General features: G+C 41.2%; 1 protein-coding gene and 1 pseudogene across 2 annotated transcripts; one reads left to right on the top strand and one right to left on the bottom strand.

Annotated features, from left to right (window-relative positions):
- Window positions 1-6,645: 6,645 nt before the first annotated feature.
- Window positions 6,646-8,677, bottom strand: LOC306853952 (uncharacterized protein). The gene is made up of 2 exons (XM_079391675.1): window positions 8,483-8,677; window positions 6,646-7,084 (listed from the first exon to the last, which is right to left on the bottom strand). The coding sequence occupies exons 1-2, from the start codon at window positions 8,522-8,524 to the stop codon at window positions 6,770-6,772; spliced, it is 357 nt and encodes a 118-aa protein (XP_079247801.1). The 5' UTR covers window positions 8,525-8,677; the 3' UTR covers window positions 6,646-6,769.
- A 1,081-nt stretch (window positions 8,678-9,758) lies between these two features.
- LOC306853933 (putative nuclease HARBI1) lies at window positions 9,759-10,777 on the top strand (annotated as a pseudogene). The gene has a single exon. The product of its transcript is annotated as a putative nuclease HARBI1 (transcript).
- The last annotated feature ends 1,091 nt before the right edge of the window (window positions 10,778-11,868 follow it).

The following is an 11,868-nucleotide window of genomic DNA, read 5'->3' as shown; positions in this document are numbered from 1 at the left end:
ATTGTGCACACGCAGCAGTGTGTGTAAGTGTCCATAGTGCACCTAGTGTAGAGTGTGAGTGTCCATAGTGCACATAGTGTAAAGTGTAAGTGTCCATAGTGCACATAGTGTAAAGTGTGAGTGTCCATAGTGTAAAGTGTCCATAGTGCACATAGAGGAGAGTGTCCATAGTGTAAAGAAAAATAAGAATAAAATAAATAAAAAAATATATAAAAGTTCCATACAGTTTTTCTTTGGTGTGGTAAGGTTTGGGGTGGGGGGTGGTCCATGTTCAGGAGGTAGGGGTTTGCATGAGGTTTCAGAGGGGGGCGGGGTGGTTTGAGTTCAGGGCTCTCACAGCCTGGGGGAAAAAGCTGTTGAGCAGTCTGGCGGAGCGGGCTCTGATGCTCCGGTACCGTCTTCCTGATGGTAGGAGCTGGAAGAGACTGTGGGAGGGATGGGTGGAGTCCTTCACGATGCTGTTGGTTTTGCTGGAGCATCGTGTAAGGAAGATGTCCAGGATGGAGGGGAGAGGGGCACCGATGATCTTTGCAGCTGTGTTCACTGTCCGCTGGAGGGTCTTGCGGTCAGCAGCACTGCAGTTCCCGTACCAGACAGTGATGCAGCTGGTCAGCACACTCTCAATGGTGCCTCTGTAGAATGTGGTGAGGATAGGTGGAGGGAGACTTGCTCTTTTCAGCCGGCGGAGAAAGTGTAGGCGCTGTTGTGCCTTTTTGGAGAGTGACATGGTGTTGGTGGTCCAGGTGAGATCCTCTGTGATGTGCACCCCCAGGAATTTAGTGCTGCTGACTCTCTCCACAGTCGAGCTGTCGATGGTCAGTGGGGGGTGGTCAACGGAGTTTCTCCTGAAGTCCATCACAACCTCCTTTGTCTTCTCCACATTGAGGGACAGGTTGTTTGTGCCACACCATTCAGCCAGCTGTGCCACTTCCTCTCTGTAGTGCGTTTCATCGTTGTTGCTGATGAGACCTACCACTGTTGTGTCATCAGCAAACTTGATGATGTGGTTGGAGCTGAACTTGGCAGTGCAGTCGTGGGTCAGCAGTGTGAAGAGCAGCGGGCTGAGCACACAGCCTTGTGGGGCACCTGTGCTCAGTGTTGTAGTGCTCGAGGTGTTGTTGCCGACACGGACTGACTGAGGTCTTCCAGTTAGAAAGTCCAGGATCCAGTTACAGAGGGAATTGTTAAGGCCCAGCAGGTTTAGCTTATTTATGAGCTGTTGTGGGATTATTGTGTTGAATGCCGAGCTGAAGTCAATGAACAGCATTCTAACATAGGAGTCTTTATTTTCTAGGTGGGTAAGAGCCAGGTGGAGGGTGGAGGAAATTGCATCGTCCGTAGAGCGGTTTGGACGGTATGCAAACTGGAGCGGGTCAAGTGTGTTGGGGAGGCTGGTTTTGATGTTATGCATGACTAGCTTCTCAAAGCACTTCATCATGATTGGAGTCAGTGCTATGGGACGGTAGTCATTGAGACAGGACACAGGTGATTTCTTTGGTACCGGTATGATTGTTGTGGATTTGAAACACGTGGGGACGACTGCCTGACTCAGCGAGGTGTTGAAGATATCTGTTAGGACATCTGTCAGCTGTGCAGCACAGTCTCTCAGAACACGGCCAGGTATGTTGTCAGGACCCGCAGCCTTGCGTGGGTTAATCCTAGATAGGGTCTTCCTTACGTCGGCTGGGGACAGACAGAGCGCCCGGTCGTTGGGAGGTGTGGGCAGTTTTTGTGCAGGTGTGTCATTCTGCATTTCAAACCGTGAATAAAAGTGGTTGAGTGCATCGGGGAGGGATGTGTCCTCATCACAGGCCTGTGGCGGGGGCTTGTAGTCAGTGATGGTCTGAATGGCTTGCCACAGGCTCCGTGTGTCTCTGCTGTCTGTGAAGTGGTTGTTGATTTTTTTTTGGGCATATGACCGTTTTGCTTTTTTGATGCCACAGGACAGATTGGCTCTTGCTGTTTTGAGGGCTGCTTTATCTCCTGATCTGAATGCTTCATCTCTGGTCTTTAGCAACCCACGAACCTCTGCTGTCATCCATGGCTTCTGGTTTGCACGTGTGGTGATGGTTTTGGTGACTGTCACATCATCAGTGCACTTTTTGATGTAAGCAGTCACAGTTTCAGTGTACTCATTCAGGTCTGTGTGGTTGTTGTAGGTGGCTGCCTCTTTAAACATATTCCAGTCTGTGTCCTGGAAGCAGTCCTGCAGTGCTGAGGTGGCATTGTCTGGCCATACTGTGATCTGCTTTTCAACCGGTTTGGTGAGTTTGAGAAGTGGTCTATATGCTGGGATTAGCATAACAGTGATGTGGTCTGAGTACCCGAGGTGGGGGCGGGGTTCAGCCTTGTAAGAGTCCTTAACTGTTGTGTAAACAAAGTCCAGTGTGTTGTTTCCCCTTGTTGCAAAGTTCACATGTTGGTAGAACTTTGGCAAAACTGTCTTTAAGTTTGCGTGGTTGAAGTCACCGGCTATGATGAAAAAGCCGTCGGGGTTATTTGTTTGTTGTTCACTGATGGCGCTATACAGTTCACGAAGCGCGTCCTTAGCGTTTGCACACGGGGGGATGTAAACCGCAACGATAACAATGGCCGTGAACTCCCGCGGCAGATAGAACGGTCGACACTTCACAACCATAAACTCCACCGGCGATGAACAGTGTTTTGATAATACCGCAGCATTGTTACACCAGTCTTTGTTGATATAAACACATAAGCCACCTCCGCGTGTCTTACCAGACAGTGATGAATCTCTGTCCGCTCGGAAGTTGGAAAGCCCGTGCAGTTGAATGGCGGAGTCCGGGATGTTGTCGTTTAGCCATGTTTCGGTGAAAACAAACACGCAACAGTCCCTTGCCTCATGCTGTGTAGATCGACTGAGTTGAATTAAGTCCAGTTTGTTTTCCAGAGAGCGGACGTTTGAGAGCATGAGTGTTGGAAGAGCTGGTCTTGAGGGGTTAGCTCTTAGCCTAGCTCGTATACCTCCGCGCTTACCGCGTTTCCGTCCTCTCTCACACCGCTTGCGACGCTGCCTTGTGCGGGTAGCGTCAGTAGGCGAGGCCGCGGTCTCGAGGTCCGGCTCCAGCAGTAAACAGAGGCCTCGTAGCTTCTCAGTAGCCGCCGGCGAGAGTTGGTGTACGTAAGCGTTGCTGATATCCAAAAGACTTTGGCGATCATAGATGAATTCTGGGGTGATTTCCTTAAGAGTTAGCGGTAAACTGACACTATTTGGAGACGAACAGACGACATTAAACGACATAAAAGCACCGTCTTTGGGACCCGGAGCAGCCGCAGCGATCGATCGCGCCGCCATCTTCCTTTTCTAATTTAGAGTGTGTTCTTTCACTGCATGATTCAGTCTATACAATACATTTAGAATGATCACAAAATTCAAGATATGGGGACAGAAAATTTATAAATTTATATCATTGCACATAGTTAATCAATATCACACAGAGAGTGCCGTTTTTTCCAAAAATTACCATGATTACAAATGTAATATTGATTGTTTACAACAGTTCAAAAAGCAAGAAGTTAATTACGAGACTTACGTTTTAGACACCATATTGCCTGTTTTTGCTCTATTTTGACAACAAAAAGAATTCCAAACAAAGCCACAGCACTGTTTTGCGTCTCTGAGCAACATGATAGTGTTTCATTCCTGAATGAATCAACTGTTTAAATGATTTGGTTCAGTCGCAATGACTCACTTATTAACAGTGACTTGCTGCCACATGCTGGCGGTTTTAATTTAACATTTAAAGTTTCTTTTTTTATTATTTAGATAATTTCAAATAACAGTATTCAAAGTTTTATGTTTAATACTTTATATAAAAATATTATTTATGCATTTGCAATTGCATTCATGTTCTGCACTAAATAGTGTAGGCCTACATCTGTCTCTCCTGTAGCTCAAATAGTAGAGCATGGCGCTAGCAACGCCAAGGTCATGGGTTCTATTCCTAGGGAAAGCAAGAGCTGATAAAATGTAAAAACTGTAACTTGAATGCAATGTAAGTCGCTTTGGATAAAAGCGTCTGCTAAATGCATAAATGTCAAATATCTAAATGCCGCTGCAGCTTCTGTGTTTTCTATGCATTGCAAAGATGAATATTGTTGATACTGATTTTATTTGCTTGGTAACAGCTCATATGACTTATTATTTTATTTCACTGATTAAATGTAAGAATTTTACTCAAAAGATAAAGCACACTTAAAAAAAAAAGACTTTATAAAGGTAAAAATGCCCATTAAAAGGTAAAGCACAATACCAGCACAATAACACACTCAGCAAAATATAGTCTAATTATCGTTATCAATAAAATCCCAGAAAATATCGAGATATTATTTTTTGTCAATATCGCACACCCCTAGTTGCAACTGAGTAATAGTTGCGGCCAACTGGCTATGGCCCTCACTTTAGCTGGATCCATGCTAATGCCCCGGGATGAAATGATGAACCCTAGAAATGGAACCGTCTTTACGTGAAGGGAACAGTTCTCTGCCTTAACAAACAGCCGATTCTCGAGTAATCATTGCAGCACTGGTTGAACATGCTCAGTATATACTTGGAGGGAATGGGAGAAAATCTAAATTTCATCTGTGCACAAGCTTATTAACCATGTCCTGGAGCACGTCATTGATGAGATCTTGAAAGATGTCTGGGGCATTAACTAGCCCAAAAGGCATCAATCGATATTCAAAATGCCCTGTGTTAAAAGCCGTTTTACACTCATCCCCCTTCCTAATCCACACAAGATTATGTGCATTGTGAAAATCCAACTTTGTAAAGATGGTCTCCCCCTCTGCAGCAAGTCGAAGGCTGAAGACATCAGCGGCAATGGGTAAAGGTTCTTATCAATGATATCATTCAGCCCCTGATAGTCAATGCCCCAGAGCAAACATAGTTTCTCTCCACAAAGAAGAATTCTGCACCCCCTTAGGATAGAGAAGCGTGGATGAGGCCGGCCTGAGTGAGCCATATCAGTGGGCTCCACCTACAGAACAGAAAGAGAACAAACGGGAGACAGAGCCGAACCAAAACAATGAGAGAGCTCCAAGAGATAACATATAGTAGTTGCCAGCCCAAGGGGCATGAGAGGACCTTAGAAGTTAAAACGCTAGATGATTCCCAGACACTCACAGACTCCTTGGAATAGTGATACTGATGATCTCCTTCAAGGGGTATCCACTGATCAAACTTGTGGAAAGGACAATGGGAAGCCATATTAACATCAAGGAAGTTGCCTGCAGCCCAGGAGTCGACCGACACGGATGCTTGATGACAGGTATTCTGCCAGCTGATGACAACAATCAAGACAGTCCAGAACCTAAAAGAAACATAACAGGGAGAAGGGGAGGGGGATTCCTGACAAAAAGCTTTAAAGTTATAAAGTATGTTTAATATTGCATTTAATATTTGCATCTAGAATATGGGGTGATATGTAAATTTCATAAAAGGCCAAACGATATATACTAATTTGAGTTAAAAATAAAAGAAGGTTAAGAACAAATTCATGTGCATATATACACACCTGTTGTAAATCTCTGTATAAGTGCAAATAATCCACACATTTATGAGTGAATGAGTTTTTCTCACTGTGGAGAGATATGATGCACTCAAAAAAATTACTCTTTGAATGAACATAAAAAAATCATGGAAAGGATTTCCACATGATTAACTTGCTTTATTTCAGCATTATGCAATTCTGTTATTCCAATTGAATGTACTTACGTTGGGTCAACTTAATTTATTAAGTTTGATTCAACTTATTTACTATGGTTGGGCACAGCTTAATTTAATAGTGTCAGCCCAACTAATTAGCAATGTTTTGGACCAACTAATTTATTTAAGTTAGCCTAACAAAAGTGCTTAATGCTGAAAGAAAGCCATTTAATCACATGGAAATCCTTTCCATGATTTAATTACATTACTTCAAAGAATAGCTTTTGAGTTGAATAAATTAAAACCTTTTTAACAAACTCTAATGGTGGAAACAACACACAACAAATGAGAAAAGGTGCAATCAAATTGTATTTCCAAAATTATAATGCACATTGTTTTACACAGTTGAGTTGCTTGTTGATAACACAAGGAAATATATCTCAAGTTTGTTATTAGAATACAGGGAAATGGGCCCTCTCACTCGCATCCCACTTAATCTACTCTTAACATTTGCACTTTGTACATCTTGCACCTGTGGTTTTATGTGATGGTGAACTCACACAGAAGTTAATAAAAAATATTTACCAAAGTTAGAACATGTTTTGTATAAATATATATTTAAATTTTTTACATTGAAACGTAGGGACATTTTTTAAACAAGTTTCAACAATGTCTACAGCATGGTTGGCATCAAGGGTAAAAACAAGACAAATGGAGATCTTACAATAAAGTTTAACTCCCGAAATTTGTAAATGTTTAAACTTAAAAAAAATTAAACATAGCTTAGTCTTAAAGGGATAGGCCGAACTATCCCTTTAATTTTTTATGAGAAACTGAAAAAATAATTCAGCATACAGCTTTCCTTAAGTGCCAATAGACTGGACCTTGCATCAGAGAGAACATTTTTTAATAAAAACAGAGCACAAAAAACCTCCAGATGAACTGAACACTGATATACAGTACTGGGAAATGGGGCCCTGCCTTTATACTCACATTCCCCTTCAAGATTTGCACTTACACCTGTAGTTTAATGTGCTGGAGTACCTAAACAACAAAACAGAAGGTACAACTTTTCTGGTGTAGCTTTTGCTATGGCGATGTTTCTTAACGGGAAAGCAGTGTTTTGAGAACTTGTCCTTTGTTGGATAGTTTGTTTCCATCCAATTCCATAATGATCTTCTGCAGAACCTCAAAAGTGTACTTGAGCTCCTGGGGGTAGCTCAGGTTTAGCGCGTAGACAAGCCCCAGCAACATCACCACAGCAAAAGCTACATTGCCCAACTCACTCATCACTTCCACCCCCTCCAGGACAATACCAACATCCGCGGGGTCATCGCCAGGCTCTGCGCCTTCTTGTCGAATGACAAAGATTCCAAATACTGTCTCCGCTATGGCCATTTGAGTGCTTTCATCGACATCCTGTGACAAAAAATAAAATGAACAAGGACAAAGATTTTTTTACTGATGTGCATTACATGCATATTTATAGCACACAATCTTTACAGTATTACTGTAAAACAGCTATCACTAACTTGATCCATATTCATAATAATGCAAATGTAATCAAATAACCAATTGACATTAAAATTGTTTAGCTGAGTCGGTGAAATACTTCAACTAAGCCATACCAAGGGCCTGTCTGTTGTAATCATGAGTTCAGTGTTAGTTATTCCATTCGAATAAAGGTATATTGTCTTATTAAAGGAAGAAAAAAAAGGATGGGGTGTGTGTGTGTGTGTGTGTGTTATTGTCTGAGAGAAAGACAAGGAGAGAGGCTCCCAAACCGGCCCGGTTATTTCCAAAAAGATCAGTAATAAGTTACTTTACCGCAAACAGACATTTGATACACTGTTTTTGTTCATGTATAGAAGAATTACATGATGAAAAAAAACAGGCCAAATAATTTGTATGTGGTAGTGAGTTTTTATTTAAAGGATAATTCTGGTATTTAGCACTTTGAGTATCTTTTCTGGTTTATGGATGAACTAGAGTAGTGGGGACAGAAATGTTGACGATGGGTCCTGTCTCGACTATTTGACTCGTTTAGATTCGCCTTTGACCGCTTCAGTGGCTGGCTACGAGCATTCACAAACATGTCCTTAAAACAACCCTTAACGTTCGTGTTCAAAACTGTGCAACTCACCGAGTGGTTAGTGGTGTTCGTTGATGATTAAAAACAAATAGCGTAGCGAAATGCAGTTTCTGTCGTGTTTTATTTGGCATTTTGTAAAATCCCATTGATTTCTGTTGGAGGACTCAGTGCTCGTTGATATTACTGCGCTTCAGACTCAAATATCGAGCGGAAGTTTATACGCAGTTGTGAGGTATCTGAAAAAATAGTTCCACTATAGCAAATAACACGGATTGAAATCATACATTGCGCCGATATATTTGTTTTTAATCATCAACGAACACCACTAGCCACTCGGTGAGTTGCACAGTTTTGAACACGAACGTTAAGGGTTGTTTTAAGGACATGTTTGTGAATGCTCGTAGCCAGCCACTGAAGCGGTCAAAGGCGAATCTAAACGAGTCAAAAAATCGAGACAGGACCCATCGTCAACATTTCTGTGTCCACTACTCTGGTTCATCCATAAACCAGAAAAGAGACTCAAAGTGCTAAATACCGGAATTATCCTTTAACTGCGAGCCAACTATCGTCACGTATGTAAGCATGAATGTGCCAGCATGACATTAACGGCCTGAGTACAAAAATAACAAACAAGCATAACCAAATATTGCTGAAAATGATGGACAGTCTGCTGATGATTTTATACACATCGTTTTGTAGATGGATGAAAACAGATTTTATCTTACCTTTTCCAAATGAACTCCAGGCACGCCAGGCAAGTTCTTCATGTGATAATCTCGTTATTTTCCGAAGCACGCGGTTTGTCATCTCGCGTGATCTCGCTAATCCATTTTCGGTGCAAGATCAGTCTGACTATATTGAATCACGTTATCTCAACATGACTGAATTTAACAAATGTTAATTTGTTGAATTTCATGCTTATCCTACATTATTTTATCACGTTCACCTTTGAAACATGAAATAATTTTGTTAAAATTACACGTTACGCTTGTTTTAATGTAATAACCAGCTAATTTCCTTTTTTTGAGTGTGTGAGTGAAGAAGATCCTTCCCTCTTTCTGGAACACAAAGCAATCAACTGCTTCTTAAAGAATCCCTAAGATACACTTAACCCAAGATGTCTTTCTTTTCACCATAAGGAATCAACACAACATGAGATTGTGCTGAAAAATATGAAGTAATGTCTGGCAGAATCTTAAAATAGCTGGTCCGTAGAAGGCTGCTGAGTTTGAGGAGGGATTTCTCCTCATTTGGAAGTTTCTCTGCAGCATTTCCTCTGTGTACACCCCTGGCTGGATCTTCTGCAGCAGAGACACTCAAGTGATTAAAATGTGTTGCAGACACCAGTGTGAAGGGAATGGCTATAGGCTTCTTCTGACGTGACATTTGTTCTCAGAGTAAACATCTGCAGAAATGCCCATGGTGTTACATTCTGGGGGAGTCTGAAGGCTTTTGAACAGGCTATATAAGAATATGAAAATGGAAGAGAGAATTTTGAATTGCACACTTGGGTGGAATGCTTATATAATCAAATTAGAGTGTAGAACATGCATGTGGATTTCAGCAAAATATTGTTTTTGTGCTTTTCAGAGATAAATAATATCTAAAATATATATTTGACAGACATCAGCTAAATTACCTGTCATCCAACACATTGCATTGAATATGTGATGTGTGATACAGAGATATTGATTCATAGGCCTATGTAAGATAGCCCACATATTAACAGAAGCATAATGGACCGGTTTCCCGTACGGGGATTAAGCCTAGTCGTAGATTAAATGTCATATTAAACCTGGATTTATTGAAGTAGCTTTCTCACACATGGATTACAATAGTATCAGACTTGCACTAGTCTTGACTTAAACAATTGGATTTCTAGAAGTAGGATTAGACCTAATCCAGATCTAAATTAAGTCTTAAATTAAACCTGGTCAGAAGCAGGTTTAACCTCAGATTAAAAACTGCTTGCCTCAAGGCTCACGTCCACAGTAGCAAAAAATGGATTACCTTGACTATTTCAATGACAATCAGAGACCAATCAGAGAAGGTTGCTAAAAGACAGGAGCAACCCACTAAATGATTTTGATGATTTACATTTTCTTGACCGTTTCCGTATGTCAAAGGAAAATGCAACAGAAATAATTGGTTTGCTGCAGCCCAAGCTTTCAGGTGACTTAGTCAGAGGCACCCCTATTTCTCCTTCCTTACAAATATTAATTACCTTAAGGTTTTTGGCATGTGGAACCTTCCATCGGGAAACTGGGGATTTGTGTGGTGTAGGTGAATCAACAGTGTGCAAAATAGTACACAAAGTCTGCAGTGCTATATGTGAACTGAAAAAGGATTTCATCAAGTTCCCAAATGCTGCTGAACAGGCCACCTACAAGTTAGATTTCTATGAATATGGGAACTTCCCTGGAGTCATTGGTTGTATCGATGGCTGCCACATTCCCATCAAGTGTCCCTCTACAGCAGATGCTGAGGAATTCAGAAATCGTAAAAACTGGTTTTCAATAAATGTACAAGGAGTGTGCACTCCCACTATGCAGTTCTCCAATATTGTTGCACGCTGGAAAGGTTCAACTCATGACTCAAGGATTTTCCACAACTCCTCTTTATATACTCAGTTTGAAGCAAGACAACACTCTGGAATTCTACTTGGTGACAGTGGGTATGCACAGACAAACTTATTGTTCACCCCTTATCTCCATCCAGTCAGACCAGAGCAACAGCGCTATAACCAAGCTCACATTCTCACCAGAGGGCTAATAGAGCGCATGTTTGGTGTATGGAAGAATCGTTTCCAGTGTCTCCGAAATACACTGCGGTTTGAACCTAGGAGGTGCTGCATTGTTATTATTGCAACAGCAGTGCTTCATAATTTTCTTAAACAGTGTGGCTGCCCAGACCCTGATATTGAAGATGATGATGACCAACATGTCCCCATCCCTGAGCTAGCCAATGACAGAAATGGACTTGCTTACAGAGATGCTTTTGCTTTGCAGCACTTCTCATAAATGTGCCTTGAGTGATACATAAATGATTGGCATAGACAGGTAAAAAATTTCAGGACATTTTTTTTTATTTAACTCAGGTTTGGTTCCAAAGACAATTGACACTGCTGCTGCTTCATCTCTCTCTCTTTCATAGACAACTCAAGATGAAGAATTTTCATTTTGACTTCATGTTCTTCTTTTAAATATTTTAATTTATATTCATGGAACTCTATGGCAAGTTTCTCATGAATGGTCATCCTTTTCCCTCTTGACCTGCTGCCTGGATTAGAGACTGCTGGATGCTGACTAATGCTACCGCAGGAGACTGGATGCTGCTGCATGTTGGTGCTGGCTGCTGATGGATTCATTTGAGCCTCTTGACTGTTCCCTGCGCCCCCCAAGTCCTGGGTGAAGATCAGGTCATCTTTGTATGGAAGAAAAAAATCTAGTATTACATTTGACTTCAACAATAAAGGTCATTACGTCATTTTTGTTACAAGACATGACTTGCATTTAATTACTGTATGTTGGATGGGATAACACATGTTACTGTAAATGAGACGTGTCCTATCAAATGAGTCTTTGAAAGATTCCTCACCTGAACTGTCCAAATGGTCATCATCTGGAATACCTTCCAGGGGTTGCTGACTTTCAATAATCCCAGCCAACAAGTCCCCCAACTCCTCTGTGTCTGGTGGAACTGGAAGTCCCCCACCTGTCTTGAAACGCTCTTGACGCGTAGCAGCAGTTGTTTTTTTCAGGTTTATTTTTATGTTTTTCCAGAGGACCTTTACAAGATACTATACACTCTGAAGTTGGAGTTCTACATAATATTGTTTTCTTTTTACATTTCATTAATGAAAACATTTATAATTTACTGATTTGTAAGAATGGGGCAACAATAAATCATACCTGAACTTGTTGGAGTGTCCGTTTGGTTACTTTTTCATTTGAGTTGAATTCATTCAATATGGAAATCCATGCTTTCTTCTTCTTGTTTTCTGTACCTGAATCATGCTGTTTGTTTTCAACTACAGGATAGTTTGATACAATTTGTTTAAAAAGGGTCTTCTCAAATTCACTGAAGTTTTTTGAGTGTTTTCTTTTGTCTT

This window comes from Barbus barbus (genome assembly GCF_936440315.1).
Source record: "Barbus barbus genome assembly, chromosome: 34".
NCBI classification, from domain to species: Eukaryota; Metazoa; Chordata; class Actinopteri; order Cypriniformes; family Cyprinidae; genus Barbus; species Barbus barbus.
This window is presented reverse-complemented; position numbering and strand designations above follow the sequence as displayed.

What these genes read in the sequence shown, in the direction of transcription:
- LOC306853952 (XM_079391675.1), bottom strand. Translation starts at nt 8,524, where the DNA reads ATGAAGAACTTGCCTGGCGTGCCTGGAGTTCATTTGGAAAAG. An exon ending in CTGGAGTTCATTTGGAAAAG is followed by an intron (nt 7,085 to 8,482) that starts GTAAGATAAAAT and finishes TTTTTGTCACAG; the next exon opens with GATGTCGATGAAAGCACTCA.